The following is an 18,670-nucleotide window of genomic DNA, read 5'->3' as shown; positions in this document are numbered from 1 at the left end:
GAAAGGGTCGTGGAAGGGGACGCTCCAGACAAGATGAGGATGAGGAAGCAGGAGGAAGGCCATCTGGGCCCAGCACACTGTTTGACTTCCTGGAGTCAAAAATGGGGACGTTGTCCATTGACGGTACACTGAATTTGTTTTGCCTTTTGTTTTTATGGAGCATTGAAAAATGCTGACAATATTAGTGCTGCTTTTAATTTGATATCAATTTTTGATTCTGATAATATCAGGGCTATTTTGTCCTTTCAAATAGTAACAGTGCCATTATAAAACGGATGGCTCCGGTCCTTGATTCTGATTGAGCCACGTTCGAAGGCGTTGTAAATTACACTACAAACCTACACCTTTGTTTACTTTGTGTGTTGCTTGGCAACCACTTTGTTCCAACCACATTGGAACTTGGGGCTTATTTCATATAGTATTATTTATATACTATTTTAGTATTTATCAATTTAAATTAGTTAATTTTTTTTTGTATTTTAATTTTTTTTATAAAAATTAAGTTTAAGGTTTTCTTCTATTTTATTTTATTTCAGCTTGATGAAAGAAAACTATTTTTAATAGCTTTAGTGAACCCTAACAATAAAAAAAATGTATATATTGGCTAGCTTACTGAAGTACTAAACACTTGTATATCTGCATGATTCCTACTTCACATTATAATATTTGTATCATTTCACAAATCTTCCAACTCATGTAGATTTATTTATTTAGCAAGAATCTGTATTAAAAGTGAGATAATGTACAGTTAGCTTCCAGAATAAACCCTTTGGCATGATAAAAGTCCCATTTTGATCAGTTTATTTTTCAGTAATAACTATAAATGATCGCTTTTAAACCATTTGCTTCATTCCTACTGCATTTGCAGAGGAACCAATCTTAATAATGGGAAAATTGTATCAGGATTTCTAATCTCCTTTTATGTTAAAGTCCCAGAGGGCTGCAGAACTCTGTGGCGTCAAACAGATGGCCAGTCCCAAATGAAGGTGTTCTTAGTCAGCTTTAGATAAGACTCTGCAACTGGTAAGCTCTGCCTGACATATGGCTTTTGGAGAAAACAGACAGGGCTAATATGTGGAGAAACAGTTTGTATTTTTCCACTCTTTCAGTGCTGTTGTTTTAACATTCAAGCTCTTGCTTTGAGTTCGAATGACCTGAAACACACTGTAATTGTGAAACACTTGTTCTTTCGATGCATTTCTCGACACCATAAAAGGCCATTTAAATGCATGCCATGGTGCAAGACACTAAAAATATGCAAAACAACAGGTAACAGGTTTTTCAGTGAGTTTGAATTGTCTTTTCAGAGCTTTTCTTCACAAATACAGAAATGTGCCATTTAATTGATTGGCATAGCAGGTAATAAACTTAGCACTCGATTAATTTTTTTTCTTATTTTAAATTCAAATTTATTTTTCCCAAATTCAGTTTTCTTTTTTCTGCATTCATTTTAATGGTGTAATTACATTTTAATGATGATAAAGCATTTCTGATCAATTGAATTCTTAAAACCTGAATCATTTATTAACATTTTTACCAAAATGTAAAATATAATATTTATAATTTCAGAAAGTGTCTGTTGGATTTATTATTTAATGCAGATTTACTATCAAAATTGGTGGTAATCAAATTGAAGGCAAAAAATAAACAATATAATTAATCTTTTAAAATGTAGTCAAGTGAAAATTAGTTTAAACAAAATGCTTCACAAAAAAGGTTTACTGTTGAAATATTGTGAGATTCTTTAAGAATAGTTATAATTTTAGTTTTAAGTTGCTGTTATTTTGATTATATGTAGTAAATGAAACTGGACCACTCATTCTCACACATTTTTACTACATACATGTAGCCCTTACTACATTTACAATTTTTAATCAGTTGCTTTACTGTTTTTCTCATAATTCACACTTTAGAGTCAAAGAACCAGCCTTCACTACAAGACCACCAGTTTAAGATGACTTTCCCCAACACCGATCAAATGTCCAGAGATGCCGCCCAGTTCAAACACCCTCCCCGAAACGAGGGACGCTCGCAGAGAAATGACAGGCCCCCACGCTTCCTGAAGGATGGAGATTTTCCTAAACCCAGCGCAGCCTTCTCCAGTGTTTCCCAGCCGCAGAAATGGAGGGACGGAGAGCGAACGGGAAGAGGAGGATCAGAGCGATGGAAGAACGACACTCAAGATGCTAGAAATATGTACACCTCGATGGGGAAATCCAGGGAGCAGCAGGGTCCCGCTGGAAAAGAGCATAGTGGGTCAAAAAGCTTCCCGCAGGAACCGCATAACGGCGGATTGAAAGAGCAGGATGGGACAGGCCCTGGTTTTAGGAAAAAACAATCAAATGGACCCGCGGCTCCCAAATCATCAAATCCTGCTGCGTCAGGCTCGGATCCTAAATCTAGAAACGAACCCAACAACAGAAGGAAAGGCAAGCCAGAAAGACCCAATTCAGGCTACTTTGAGCACTCCCAAGATGCAACAAAAAAAGACTTTTCGCAAGATGCCGGGTCGGGTCAGGTGATCAAAGTGGGCGGGGTTTCAAACGCGCAGTTCCCTAATGGTGATTTAGAACACAGACGGACCGGTCCAGTCAAGTTGCAATCTTCAGCCCCGCCTCAAAAACAAACCAACATGCATAACTCCGCCCCCAAGAAACGATCTGGACCAATCAAAGGTCCGAGAGAGCAGACGGACACAAATAACCATGTCAACTGGAGAGCTGGTGACCAGTGTCTAGCGCTCTACTGGGAAGACAATAAGGTGAGTCATTTGCGTTATTTTTAAGTGGCGTCCGTTCCGAAAGTGTTTTTTCCATTCATTTTTCCCATAGGGAAATTCTTCGTTAAAGCGTTATAAGTCATTAACAAAACCAACCAGCTGCAAGGTGAATCACAACATTACAAACCTTTATTTGAAAAAAAAAATAATAAAAAATTTAACAAAGGTGCAAGAGTGTGTACTTAATGGCTTTATTGAAGAAAAGAACTACAATCCCATGATGCTTTATCAGAATCAGAATTATCTTTATTGCCAGGTATGTTTGCACATTCGAGGAATTTGTTTTAGTGACCGTAGCTAAAGGTCAGGACAGGACAGGACACAGATAATAATAATAATAAAAAAATTATAATAATAATGTACAAATATTCAAAATGGACAATATGTAAAATAGCACAAACACAATATACAAAATAGACAATTCAGTATGTTAGGTGCAAATTTGGAATGTAATAAGTGTGCGAGTTAAAAAATAAAAAGTGTGATGGTGTTGTGTGTTTCATGTTTATTGTTAAGAGTTAAATGTTCATGAGATGGATTGCCTGAGGGAAGAAACGGTTTCTGTGTCTGGTCGTTCTGGAGCTCTGTAGCGTCGAGGTAACAGTTCAAAGAGGGAGTGAACCAGACAGTTATTGAAGTGCAGTGGACGGATTCAATGATGGCAGAGTAGAACTGTTTCAGCAGCTCCTGTGGCAGGTTGAACTTCCTCAGCTGGCAAAGAAAGTACAACCTCTGCTGGGCCTTTTTAACAATAGTCAATGTGAATGTCCCACTTCAGGTCCTGAGAGATGGTGGTGCCCAGGAATCTGAATGACTCCACTGCAGTCACAGTGCTGTTCATGATGGTGAGTGGGGGGAGAGCAGGGGGGGGTTTCTCCTGAAGTCCACAATCATCTCCACTGTTTTGAGTGTGCTGATCTCCAGGTTGTTAAGACAGCCCACCAGACAGCCAGCTCCTTAACCTCCTGTCTGTAAGCAGACTCATCATTGTCCTGGATGAGGTCAATCAGTGTGGTGTCGTCTGCAAACTTCAGGAGCTTGACAGAGGGGTCTTTAGCTGTGCAGTCATTGGTGTACAGAGAGAAGAACAGTGGGGAGAGTACGCAGCCCTGAGGAGCTCCAGTGCTGATGGTGCGGGTGTTGGATGATAATTTTCCCAGCCTCACTAGCTGCTGCCTGTCTGTCAGGAAGTTGTTGATCCACTGACAGACAGAGGTGGGGATAGAGAGCTGAGTTAGTTTGGGCAGGAGGAGGTCTGGAATGATAGTGTTAAAGGCCGAGCTGAAGTCCACAAACGGGATCCTCACTTAAGTCCCTGGTCTCTCCAGGTGCTGCAGTATGTAATGCAGTCCCATGTTGACTGCATCATCCACAGACCTGTTTGCTCTGTAGGCAAACTGCAGGGGGTCCAGTGATGTCCTTCACATAAGCTAAAACCAGTTTTTCAAATGACTTCATGACCACAGATGTTAGAGCCACAGGTCTGTAGTCATTAAGTCCTGTTATCTTAGGTTTCTTTGGGACGGGGATGATGGTGGAGCATTTGAAGCATGAGGGGACTTCACACAGCTTCAGTGAACTGTTGAAGATCTGTGTGAAGATGGGGACCAGTTGGTCAGCACAGGATTTTTGAAGACCTGGCGCACGTCATCTTCTCTTATCTGCAGTGCAGGTGTGGGGGAGAGGGGGGTTGCAGGAGGTGTGAATGGTGTTTTTTCAAACCTGCAGTAGAACTCATTCAGAATGTCTGCCAGTTGTTGATTCTCCACAGTGCTGGGGGATGGTGTCTTGTAATTGGTGATGTCTTTCAGACCTTTCCACACTGAAGCAGAATCACTGGAAGAGAATTGGATCCTTAGCTTATCGGAATAATTTCTCTTTGCCACTCTGATCTCCTTTTCCAGTGTGTATTTGGCCTGTTTATACAAGACTCTGTCCCCATTCCTGTAAGCATCTTCTTTGGCCTGACGGATCTGTCTGAGTTTTGCAGTGAGCCATGGTTTGTCGTTGTTATAAGTTAGATGAGTCTTGGTGGGAATGCACATATCCTCACAGAAACTGATATAAGATGTTACAGTCTCTGTGAGCTCGTCCAGATCGATGGCAGCGGCTTCAAAAACACTCAGATCAGTGAGAGAGAAACAGGCTTGTAAAACCCGCTCTGTCTCATTAGTACATCTCTTTACAGTCCTTAATACAGGTTTAGCTGACTTCAGTTTCTGCCTGTAGGTCGGAATAAGATGAACCAAACAGTGATCAGAGTGCCCCAAAGATGCCAGTGGAACAGAGTGATATGCGTCCTTTATTGCTGTGTAACAGTGATCCAGTATATTACTGTCTGTGGTGGGACATGTAACATGCTCTCTGTATTTTGGCAGTTCAAGGGAGAGATTTGCTTTATTAAAGTCCCCGAGAATGATTAAAACAGAGTCCGGGTGTTGTTGTTCTGTGTCTGTGATCTGATCAGCGAGTTTCTGTAAAGCGGTGCTCACGTGCGCTTGCGGTGGAATGTAGACACTCACGAGAATGAACGAGCAGAACTCCCGCGGCGAGTAGAAAGGTTTACAGTTGATAAAGCATTTCTAGATCTGAACAGCACATGTTCTTTAACACTCTTACCTCTGTACACCACCTTTCATTTGATGTAGAAGCATGTCCTGCCACCACACGATTTCCACGTTGATTCCACGTCGTGATCTGCTCTGATCAGCGTCAAGCTAGGAAGATGAATCGCGCTGTCCGGGATGGTGTCATTCAGCCAGGTTTCCGTGAAACAGAGCAGCAGAGTTTCCTTGTTTAACCGGGAAAGCAGAAGGCGTTCGTCTGTTTTGTTGGGTAGAGAGCGGAGATTTGCCAGATGGATGCTAGGCAATGGCATTCGAAATCCACGCTGTCTGAGCTTTAGGAGCACGCCGGCTCGCTTCCCCCCGTCTGCGTGTCCTGAAGAGTCTAAACAGCGCTGCTGCTCCGCCAACCACTATGTTTAGCAAAACATCCGAATAATCGAAAACCGGTTGGAGATTTTGTGGTGTGTTCTGCCGAATGTTCAGCAGTTCTTCCCTGGTGAAACTGATCGTGTTGGACAAACAAAAAACAGGAAAAACTAACAAAAACACTAAAACAACTGGAGAGCCAAGCGCAATGGCTGCCATCCACGGCGCCATCTTGAGATGAGATGACAGCCAAATTAAAAACATTAATGTTTTTCAAATTAATGACAGCCAAATTGTGTGACAGCCAAATTAAAAACGATGGAAAGATATAAAACTACTCTTTTAAAATTGGTGATCTATCTATAGAAGCAGTATATTTTAAGTTTATTGCAAAATATGCGCATATATTCAAATATTTAAGTAGTTTGAGGACTGAATTTTCTGTATAGCATCATGGATAATGTAGTTTTTCCAGGAATTAGCCTAAGCTTTTAAACATGATTATTTTAAAGGGGTCATGAAATGCATTTTTTAAAATAATTTTATGTTTCCTGAGGTATACATATAATCTTGGTTTAGTTTGTTCATCAAAAATGTGATAATGTAGTTATAAATGGTCATTTTCTACTCTGATTTTCTACTTACGTGTGGAAATCTTTTTTACTATAACAGCCAACAAGATGAGCTAATGGTGAAAAGCATTATATTTAGATCTACTCCCATTGAATCAAAAGTTGCAGTGCTGCACTGGAGCTGAAGTAGTCTTTAAGTGTTTATTATTGAAAATCAATTTCCCCGTGGAGAAAATGAATGGATCTTTTACTTCCAGAACCCGACTCTGTACACTTTTGTTGCATTTTCCCTATTTGTGTTCTTGTAAAACGTGTTTGTGTATTTGTGGCAGTTTTATCGGGCGAGAATCGACGCCATCCACCCGTCGGGCTCCACGGCTGTGGTTGTGTTCAGCGATTACGGCAACTGCGAAGAAGTTCTGCTTCACAATATCAAACCTCTGCACATGGATGTGTGGGTAAGCAGAGGTGGACAAAGTACACAATTCCATTAGTTGAGTGAAAGTACAGATTCTGCTGGTCAAATATTACTCAATTACAAGTGAAAGTTGTAAAGACAGATTTTAGTAAAAGTACAGAAGTACTTGCTTTTAAAAGTACTTAAGTACCAAAAGTAAATTTCTTTTGTCAATGCACTGTTTTATTATTGTTGTATGTAATACTTGCATTACATTATGCCTCTGAAGCAATTTACAATACATTACACCTACTGAATACACTGACTAGCTTGTAGTATCTTTGCAATAAATAGCTTTTAGAATGTTAAAACAATAAAACCTGTTGAAACAAAAGCAAAAAAAACTATTTTATTTAACACCCCTACCTAGGGTTAGGAATCGAATATCTATTCCAGTACCAGATTTGGATACTTAAGCTTAGGAATCAGATACTTGATGTAAAATTAAAATTTTGATTCCGCCTATCGATTCCTGTGCGTTTTCTTTTTTTTTTTTTTTCAACCTGGTGATCTGCTAGGACCTTCCTCGCTAACTTAAGTGCTCCAAAGTTTGACTACTCTTGCGATCAGAAGCTGAAAAAGCTAAGTATAATATTTGTGAAAAGCTAAACATGTTGCAAGAGAGGTGCACTTTAACGCTTTAACGTTAACGATCACGAACATGATTCAAACAACGTGATTTTATTCCTAAATTACAATGATTCATCTTTTTCATTCCTCAACCTTTGACGTTTGCGATCACAACATTGTCATCTTTCTTGGTTTGTCCGTGCGTTCACGCTGCCGCTGACCTAAAAAGAGCAGCTGTCAAGTATATGAATAAAACAACTTCAGTCTTTTCAGCCGCACAGTTACAAACATTCGAATAATCACAGAAGTACTGGGATAAAACTTTATAGTTCACATATAAACACTGATGTGTAAGGTAGTGATCAAAATAGAGTAAATCATCTTTTGAAAGTAATTTTGACACTTTAAAGATTGATTACATTGTTGTGCCAGTAGGTTGCAAAAAGGGGCTGTTAAAATGTATTTGTCTTTCAATCATACAAGAGATTCGTTCAAAAACACTGATTCATCCAGTAATAAAACAAGTAAATGTTGAGTGAGTCATTGAATCATTCATTCATAAATTACATGTGATTTTGTTTAGTTGTCTAATGTTTTCTCTTCAGAATCATTAGAGAATGACAATCTTCATTAAAAAAGAGAAAACTATATAGCCAGAATCATGCAGCTTTATTTTGCACACAAACAGCTCTTAAACGAGTCCAGGTTTTATGTAGCCTGCTGATTTTTGTTCAAGGTATACAGGAGACACAGAATAAATGTTTTTTTATCTAAATGTTTGACTTCATATATTAATCACATTGGAATCGAAACTGGGAATCGAAAAGAATCGGAATCGATAAGCAGAATCGGAATTGATCAAATTGAAACCGAACCCAACACCCACAAAATCAGCATGGTAGTGATCTCACACAGCTCTGGCAGTGTGTGCACACATCTGCATGTAGCCATTCATCCACATTTGAACCACGTGGACAGTGAAATTGCTGTAAATACCTGCTTTAAAACCTAGCAACACAACTGTAGCTGTTTAACAAAAAAGCATAACAGCAAGATTTACTTGACTAAACTAAAAAATTCAAAAATACTCTCCAATCGCTCTCGCAGTACTTTGATATCATAAACAGAAAGGCCTGCAGTGCTTCAAGTCAAACACCTATTGTGTTTTGTTAGGAGACACACAATAGTTGTTCTGTGTCTTTATATACAAGTAATTTTTGTTTGTACAATTGTCAAAATCAAAAACAAATTGTTGAATGTATACCACAATATTAACTTAGTTGTAAATAAATGTCACATTTGCAACTTGTCAGTGTCCAAAACATTCTGGGAAATCAGTTCACGTAGCCCTACAAGAGTGATTACTGATAGGCTGTCTAAATAAGTAAATTTTATTTATATAGCACATTTAAACATAGCAAAGCTATCCAAAGTGCTTAACAATGTAACACAAATTTAAATGAGAAAAGAAAACAGAAAAGCAAACAAGACGACCAATAAAACATCGATAAAATTAAAATGCTAAGGAAAAAAAGATGTGTTTTCAATCTTGATTTAAAACTGGTAATGGAAGGTGCAAGGTGGCATTCTAGAGGCAATTGGTTCCATAGACGAGGGGCATTGACTGAAAAGGCTCTGTCACCCTTGGTTTTCAAACGGGAGCGAGGGACAGATAAAAGAGCCCTGTCAGTGGATCTTAAATGTCTGGTAGTTGACAAAGGCATAAGAAGAACTTTAAGATAAGACGGAGCTTGATTGTTAAGAGCTTTGAAGACAAACAGCAGAATCTTAAACTGAACTCTAAAATGGATGGGAAGCCAGTGTAGTGAGGCTAAAATTGGAGTGATGTGGTCATATTTCTTTGCCCCAGTCAGCAGCCTTGCAGCTGCATTTTGTACCAACTGGAGGCGTGAAAGCGATGACTGAGGAAGACCTGAGTACAGAGAATTACAGTAATCTAAACGTGAGGTAATAAAAGCATGAATAACTTTCTCCAAATCTTGAAAAGACAAAAACGATTTAAGTTTGTAAATGACCCGCAATTGATGATAACTGTTCCTAACGACCAAATTAATTTGTTTGGATAAACATAATTCTGAGTCTATAATAACACCCAGGTTTCTAACCTATGAGGAAATGGAGGGGAAATGGTTGCCCAGCTCCTCAATGATATTCATTCTCGTTTTTTGAGGACCAAAAACAATAACTTCTGTTTTGTTCTCATTTAGTTGGAGAAAGTTATTCGATAACCATATTTTAATATCTGAGATTCTTTCCAGCAATGGTTGAATGGACTCACCAACTTTTAGTGGGAGGTACAACTGTGTATCATCAACATACAGATGAAAAGAAACCTTGTGCTTCCTGATAATATCCCCCAGAGGGCACATATATAAGTTAAAAAGAAGTGGTCCCAAAATAGAGCCCTGAGGTACTCCACTAATAATTGGGGCAGATGATGAGGAAAACTTGCCTAGCTCTACAGAAAAAGACCTGTCTTTGAGATAAGAGTTGAACCATTGTAAAGCTGTGCCCCTGATACCGATCAGATGTTCTAACCGCCCAATAAGAACATTATGATCCACGGTATCAAAGGCAGCTGTAAGATCAAGTAGAATCAGTACCGCATTTTTACCGGCATCTACTGCAACCAAAATATCATTGAACTCTTTAAGCAAAGCAGACTCCGTACTGTGATGAGCAGTGAAACCAGATTGAAAAGGTTCTAATAAATTAGCTGTATTTAAAAATGTAAAAGTCCAAGATAAAGTCCAAATAAAAAGTCACTTTTTTCAAAATAAACAATTCACCCACTGACTTTTAAAGCGGCTACATAGTAACTTTCTACTTCGAGGACCTTGATATAAATATAGTGGAGTGAAAAGTACAATATTAGTGGTCGACTGATATATTGGCTGATATTTGACATTTTTCAATTATCAGCATTGGCTGATATGTTTTGTCTTTGGCCGATGTGCTTGGTGGTATTTTTATTTTGAAATCGCTGAGAACAGCAGCACCTGAGCACAGTGCTCACATTCTCCCTCTTCATTGTTTGCTGTCACAGTTTAACAGTTCTTTCTAATAGGGATAGAAGTCTGTATAATAATCAATGTTAAACAAAGGAATTAAAGGTATAGAAAAAAAGTCTCAAACCTTGTAGACTTGGTCGTATCCAGCTGTGAGATCTTATAAAGTGTGCATTAGGAGTGGGACAATAAATCGTTATGGCGATATATCGTGATTCTTCTCCATGCGATACGAGAATCGATATCTGGCGCCAAATATCGATATTTTCATTAATACAATAAGGCGCTCTAAATAGATTTCCCTAATTCCAGCGTCTAAAAATGCGTGGAAATCGCGGCCGCGCCATTTCCAGCTTCTTTCCAAAGCACTCTGAGCAACCATGAACCACGTTCTCTATGAAGATGGTGAAGCACGAGGAACCGAAGGATAAATAGATTTCCAGCCACTGTATTAGCCCTACTGCTATATTATATGTTTGTGGAGATGAGAACTAAAAAAAACTGCCCCGGAAGTGCCAGAACAGCGATCAGCGTGGACCATAGGCACCGATCATGGTATTATTGCAGAGCACATTTTCAGTCCGTGAGTAGCCTCTCCGCTCGAATCGCAGGTGGATTTCCCAGAGCGCTGCCAGGGCGTCCAGTTTTCCCTTCTCTCTCAGATATTACAAGTGCGCGTTATGCAGTGTGAGGGCAGTGGGCACCGACCAGTGGAAACATAAATCTGTACGGCATGGACGGCGAAACAAAACTTTGTCAGAGCCGTCATGTGGCGCAGAAGTGTGTGTGCTTGTCGCGCATCTACATTTGAAATAACGAACCTGAGTGCGCAAAAGACGCGATGATATACATATATAAGTTGATAAGCAGTTAAATGTGTTGGTTTACACACAGAGAAAAGTGTAAGCTTTTAAGAAGTCCAAGAATAAAATTATTAATTTACTCAACATGTTAAAATTGATTTACAGAACTTTTTTTGTTGCTGTTTTCTAACAGTTTGTACTTGAATAAAGAAAGAACTTACACTTAACCTTTTCACAGGCATTTTGTTTTCATAGACAGATATCGTGATGTATCATTATATGATTGTCTAGCAATGTATCAATTATCACAGAATCGCTGTATCGTGATATTATCGCTATCGTGAGCCATGTATCGTGATTATATCGTATCGTGAGGTACCCTGCGATTCCCACCCCTAGTGTGCATATGTATCCTGTAGGGCTGCCCCCTAATAGTCCACTAACTGTTAGCTGACTAGAAGAGTCTTGGTCGACCAAAATTTTATTTGTCGCTTAGTCGCAGAAAATATAACAATATCCAAATTGGCAAATCACACAGTCCGTTACGGACAGATCATTAACGGCTGGTCTTTGTGGTAATACAGTACATCGGGCAGGACATCCAAATGCTTGCTTATCATTCATCGACCTTAAATATGTCTTATCTGAAATATGTTAGTAGCAGTAACTTTACATGGCCGCTCAATCTGATGTTAATCTAGAAATATGTGCGCTGTTCAAGTGTGTGTGCAGAGTGTGTAAGATGAACAGTAGCTCACTGCAGGACAGATGGAGGCGCCGGTGCGCTCACTTGCACTTAAAATACTCCCTCATTTTTGGTCACACAGATAAGAGTAATACATCTTTCAAATCTGTAAAGACTGTTTATTTGTGTGCACTTACAATAACAACAAATCAATGCGCTTTTGTAAAATAATGAAAGCAAACAGGATGCACTTTCTGCCGTCTCACTCTCTGTGAACTTGAGTGCAAAACTCTGTGTATACTTCCCTTATAGACATTAAAAATATATCTATAGAAAGTGAAATGTCTACTTTCAAATGAACCAATTCAAATGGAAAACAATATTCTTAGATTGTAATCCACATGAAACATGCATACAGGCGCGTCACTACTGTGGAGATCACGAGTTTGTCACTGACTTCATCTCTTAAGCCGAAAACAAAGAAAGCACTAGTTTATCAAGAACTTATTAATGATAATGCAGCCTCCGTACTGTTTTTCCCTGACACATTCATAATCATTACTTCTGCCGGTGTGCTGTGGCACGCTTTATGCGCGCTTGAGCATTTATTATACGTAGGCAGTTAAAGGCTCATATTTCTGATTTAAATGGTTTATTAATGCTTCAAATGAATGATTACTAGTCGACCAGAAAAATCTTTAGTCGAGGGCAGCCCTAGTATCCTGTATGATCACCTGTTCTCTGCGTGACGGTCGGTCCATGCAAATTAAATGCTGACAGGAGGAGAGTTCAGCTTCTCTGGAGACACTTGATCGGCAAACTATAAGATCATGATTTCAAACTATGCTGCACTTTATGCATTTGCCCACTGTCATGTTAATGTCATTTTCACTGTGTGCTGTACGTAAAATGAGTGTTACCTTGACATTATTTAAAAAAAAAAAATATTCCCAATGCACACAAACTTCCCAGATTACTGAGACCTGTTGGTTACCGTGTTTACTTCCTTTATATATATATAAATATTTCTTTATTTGTGAAAAATGCTGTAATAGGATTACAGAATCAAGTAGTTGTCATCTAAAGTATGTGTTTATTTTACACATTTATCCTTTTCAAACTTTCAAATTTCTTAAATATTAATTAGAATAAATAAAAATGGTATATATATCGCCCATCGGCCACCCTCCTCTATAAGATATCAGCTGTCAAAAAACCAATATCGGTCGACCACTATATGATATTTGACTTTCAAATGTAGTGAAGTTAAAGTCTTAAGTTTCCAGAAAAAATAATACTCAAGTAAAGATACGCAAAAGTGTGCTTAAGTGCAGTAATCAAGTAAATGTACTTCGTTACTGTCCGCCTCTGTGGGTAAGCAACAGATTACCCAAGATGCTTGAGCTCTATTACAGAACCTAGGACATTTGAAGGCATTATGGGTGCCAGGGTGAAGACTGTTCAACATGTTGCTCTCTTCTAAAATGCCTTCTTGTAGCAAACACATCGTTTGGGAACATTGTAATAAAGTGAGAGAAATGTTGCTTATAAATATTCTTGCTTACTTAAATTTCTTTCTAAATGTCTGAAATATTAATTGGAAAATATTTAGTTTCTTTTAAATGACATGATTACTACTTTTTTCTTTTTAACTATTAAACAGTACATTATGCATTGTTTTTATTATTAATTCTATTTTTTTATTTAATAATATTTTTACCTTTTATTTAAATCGATTTTTATTTAATTATTTAAATTTTATTTGTTTAAAATATTAATACATTTGTTTGTTTGTTTGTTGTTGTTTTTTTTTCCCACGTTCCAAGATGTACACTTTTGGTGGAGGTTTATTTATTTAAAGACCAGTCGGTCTTCAATTTGTATTAATATATCTAAAATATTTTTTTTTGGAAAATATTAATTTCTATCAAGTTAAAAAGTTATTTTTTTGTTTTACTATTAAACAGTACATTATAGTACTGTACTGCAAAGGTCCCCAACCACCGGGCCGTGGAAGAAAAGTTTTGGGAAAATGTGTAGCCTATAGGTTGATCATATGAGACACTGTTACTTATTGCGTGTTAATGATTGTTCTAATTATACTGTATTTTCGTTGTATGCGATTGATATGGAGTAGCAATTTGCCTACTAAATTATTATACTTAAATTAGTATATGATAGATTGCTCTGATCTGTCATAGTCTATATTAGGGGTTAAACGTAGCACAGTTGATCCGTGATTTGCACAGACCAGACCCTACTGTTCAGCACGCATGTTATTTCGAGATTAATTTGCCAATTTCCACGTGCAAGCAATTTTAAACCCCAAGAAGAAACGAAAGAGATCTCAATTCGTTACTCACACGCTGTTCTCACACACAGATATATATATATCCCCTTCACTCCAGAGTCCCACCCCCGGTTCACGAGAATATTTCCAAAACCTATCCGGTCCGTGGTGTAAAAAAGGTTGGAGGACCCTGCTGTATTGTTTTTATAATTAAGTATATATTATTTTTATATATTTTAATTTGTAAAAATATAATTTTACATTATTTAATTTGTATTTGGTTTGGTTTAGTTTGTTCCAAATTGTCAAAACTACTTTTTTGGGGCTGTTATATTTATTTAAAGACCAGTTTGTCTTCTGTTTCCCATGACTGATGCGATAGACTTGCATTTATCAGTAACATTGGTCACTCATTCCTGGTAACTTCTTTACAGGATGACGAAGACCTTTACTATGAGAATTCACTTGAATTTCGAAGAGGAGGAGATGGACAACCTCGCCGCGCTCGACCGACACAACAATATTACCAACCGCCCCGTGCAAGAGACTGACACACAGTCACAAATCCACCCTCACAACCTTTCACTAGCAAGGAAACTCATTTGATTTGCTCATTACTCCTGGAAATAACAATTAGTGCTCTTTTGGTAAACCTACACGCTTAGGTCAGGACTAGATCAGGTTTACGGCTGTTACTCTTTTAGCATTGTGTAGTTTCTGTAGAACAGTATAAATGCAACGTGATGTTCTCTGCCCATGCAGGTAATTATCTTGTTATCCACAAGTAAACGACTCTAATTGGAGAAAATGACATGCAGTTTGTTGTACCTCTTCAGAAGCATCATTAGCAGCTAAATATATAGGAAATGCTGATAGAGTGAATATCAGAATATTTCACTCCAAAATAAAAGAATAGGAAATTATATTTTGCATTGTGACATTATTAGTGTTTTTTTATTATTATTAGGTCTTCATTAATAATTAGGAATGGGAATTATGAATAATTAATTTATAAATTCTTATTACTGTTATAAAAAAGTAAAATATAATTTTTTTTATAACAGTATTTTTTATTTATATAAAATAATTGTATTACTGTATAGTTTCAATCACACGTAACTCAAAAGGAAAGCATCCGGATGCATTTCGTTAAGAATTTGTGGGAAAAATATGCAAGTGAAAATGTCACAATGCAAAAAATTTGAATGATCCTTAAATAGGCTTCATTTTCTTTATGCAAAAGTAATTTTTTTGATTTTGGGGTGAAATTGACCTGGACATGAGAAGTAATGAGATGCACTAAATAAGCATTCGTAAAAATGATATGCTGTCACATGACGCTGCTTCGGTTACATGCCCGAGTGAATCTGAGCGAGGTACTCACTGCGCTCCATATGCACGGTTTCATGCGAGTTAAAAAAGCAGCAACAAAACCGTATCTGATGCATTTGTGTTTGATCTCAAAGATGTTTTTTTTCTATTCAAAGACTGATGATTTGATCTCTAGCTGAGGAGATGAAAGAACATATCTCAAAAATATCTGATCCCTGTCTCGGCATGGGAGACGGATCCGTAAGGGCTTGCAGCACATGCTGCATTGATGATTCTGGACTCTGTGAAACTTGCCATGCAAACGGCTGCTGTACACGGTGACTATTTGTAAAGCACTTGATATTAATAATTATAAACGCTCTACGCTCTTTTGTTCAAGACTCAATGCGTAATTTGTTTTTGCTTTCTTGTTTCTTTGAATTTGTTGGCAGTATTTTAAGCGAAGTTCTGCAAAATAATGATTCTTAAAGGGACAGTTCATCGAAAAACTTAAATTTTTACGGTAGCCATTGTTTTTTTTCCATACAATGGAAGTCAATAACTACCATCAGCTGTTTGGTTACCAGCATTCTTCAAAATATCTTCTGTGTTCAACAGAAGACAGAAACTTATACAGGTTTGGAACAACTTGAAGGTGAGTAAATGATGACAGAATTAACATTTTTGGGTGAGCTGTCCCTTTAAGTCCTGTTCACACCAAGAACGACAAATATAACAAAGTTATTAGCGTCCACACCAACGCACGATATCACTCTTTATTATAAGCGTGCACGCTGCAGTTTTGTTGCCTGTTGCTTTAAATGCTCGAGCTCTTTGGAATAGTTTCTGATTGGTTGTCAAAGTTTTTATTGTTCTTCAGTTTTAAAACTTTATAATTATTGTCCTTGGTGTGAACGAGCCTTTAGTGTTGAAACAAACATAACAAATGCCGGTTGTGTGAATTGTTCCTGAAAGATTTTGTACAGAAGTTGCCACTTTGCCACAAAACTATCTATACTTTAAAGAAATATTTCACCCAAAAATAAGTCAAGTCAAGTCACCTTTATTTATATAGCGCTTTTTACAATGCAAATTGTGTCAAAGCACTGCACAATATCACAAAAGGAAAATAATGTGTCAATAATTTTAAAGATAAAAATAAAACATTTGCTGGCAATTTTAATCACTCTCAGGTCATCCAAGATGTTTCTTCATCAGATTTGGAGAAATGTAGCATCACAGCACTTGCTCAGCAATGGATCATCTGCAGTGAATGGGTGCCGTCAAGATCTTTTTAGTTGCTTTTGGCTAAAATATGAGTCCTCTATTCATTATATTGCTTTCTCGAGTGAAAAAGTCATCTTGTCTGAATCAGGAGAGCAATCTGCACAGATTACAAGCCAAAACAGCTCTAAAATGTAGGTGGATTTTGATGTGAGACAACAGGAGATGCACTTTTTCACTGGAGGAAGTATTATTATGAATTATGGACTCATATTTTGGCCAGAAGCAATGGTTAAAAATGTCTTGATGGATTTGTTTCTTACAAACATGCAGCTTTTGACTTCACAAGACATTAATTGATAGACTGGAGTGGTGTGGATCATTGTGATGTTTTTATCAGCTGTTTGGAGACTCATTCTGACGGCACCCATTCACTGCAGAGTATCCATTTTTTGACTATTCCTTTAAGCATTTCAAACTGCAAACACCTGATACTTAATCAAACATTAGGTCTGACATGCTGCTGTTTGCATACAAAATCGGACACCGAACAGCAGCTACTAGTTAATATTTAGCAGGGTTTAAATGTGCCGTCTGCCATCTGTCGCTCACCTATTTTGAAGTGTTTTTTTCGTATTTGTTACTAGACAGGACAGGAGTAGCTCAGAGTTGAGAACAGAAGTCAGAGATATTGAATGAACCCTGAGCCAGAGTCTCGTGTCTTCCCTTATCAGCAAACATCGGACTGCACTGCATCCCTCCAGCTTCATTTGTTGTAGCCAGTGATGCGAACACACAGTAAGTCAATAGCATCCGCCTGAAACGGAGACCTCGGCGGTGGGGCGCTATCATTTTTCACATTACAAAACACACAATGACCAACATTTCATCCGAAGCCAAAGACTCGCTCAAGATCCAAATGTTTTGACGTTGTGGTTCTATTATGAAAAAGAGTCGGAAATGACAGTGCATAAGAAAACTGAAAATTAGTTTGTTTTTGTAAACGGCTGTGAGTTTGGGAGGGCTTTAGTGTATGCATGTTAAAGCTCTGAATTTGCATATAAATAATTAATCGCTTGTGATATGGAGACCATCTCTGAATAGCTGAAAGTTGAGTGCTGGAAGTCTCGGCGTGACAGAGCGCTTGTTCTTCTACACTTTTACTGATTAGTGCAGACAAATTAGGTTAGACGCGTGATGAGAACTGGCCTAGAAAACAAACTAAAGAAATAGCACAAATTGCGTATGTAATAAGTTAAGCTGTCAGAATGTAAATGTTAAAACTCCTGAGTAATAGAAGAGAGTTTTGCACTGTTAATGGATTGATCTGTTTTGTAATATGATGAAAACATGACATTAGCATTATGGCATCAGATGCCAAGTTACTGACACACTCTGCAGACGTGAAAGCATTGTTCGTTCAGCTAAAAGCTGATATTAGACATAGGCAAATTCAGTGCTATCTTATAAAATAATTATATGTATGTATATATACAGTGCCCTTCATAAGTATTGGAACAGTAAAGACAAAATTGCTCTGTTGGCTGTGGAGTCAAGACATTTGCAAATATGATTAAAAGATGAATATGAGTCAAAACTACAGAATGTCACATTTTATTATTGGGTGATTCAACACAGATGTTTTACCAGCTAAGAAGTTCAGCACTTTTAGAGTTTCATCCCTCTATCTGATGTGAGCAGAAGTATTGGTTGCCTCACAGGTCTTTCTAAGTGATCAGCTGTGTCCTGTTGCATTAATTCTTCAGATATTAAAAGCAGGGAATGTGTCGTATCAGTTATATCCATTACTTCTGTATTCTGAATCTTGCATTCGATGATGACACACAAACCAGGATGAAGATGTGGGAGCTGACTTTGAGAGAAAAGCAAGTCATTTGGATGCTAAAAGAAAAGAAGTCAGTTAGAGCTCTAGCAAAAACAAAGGGCATGGAGAAATCAAGAGTTTGGAAACCACCAGCGACACCAGCAACCAACAACGACCTGATTGGCTGAGAAA

The 18,670-nt window shown here is 37.8% G+C and overlaps 1 protein-coding gene across 2 annotated transcripts in view; it reads left to right on the top strand.

Annotated features, from left to right (window-relative positions):
- LOC306854968 (tudor domain-containing protein 3-like) overlaps positions 1-14,920 on the top strand; it is a 30,771-nt gene extending 15,851 nt beyond the window's left edge. The window contains exons 10-13 of one of the 2 annotated variants that reach the window (XM_079393316.1): positions 1-123; positions 1,914-2,761; positions 6,617-6,742; positions 14,553-14,920. In XM_079393316.1, coding sequence (XP_079249442.1) covers positions 1-123; positions 1,914-2,761; positions 6,617-6,742; positions 14,553-14,669 — 1,214 coding nt within the window. In that variant the 3' untranslated portion in view covers positions 14,670-14,920. Of the gene's footprint in view, positions 124-1,913; positions 2,762-6,616; positions 6,753-14,552 lie in introns of both variants that reach the window. The other variant, XM_079393317.1, reaches the window with a different exon arrangement.
- The last annotated feature ends 3,750 nt before the right edge of the window (positions 14,921-18,670 follow it).

The sequence above is a fragment of the Barbus barbus genome (assembly GCF_936440315.1).
Source record: "Barbus barbus genome assembly, chromosome: 35".
NCBI lineage: Eukaryota > Metazoa > Chordata > Actinopteri > Cypriniformes > Cyprinidae > Barbus > Barbus barbus.
Note: the sequence above shows the minus strand (reverse complement) of the source record. Positions and strands in the feature narration are given on the sequence as shown.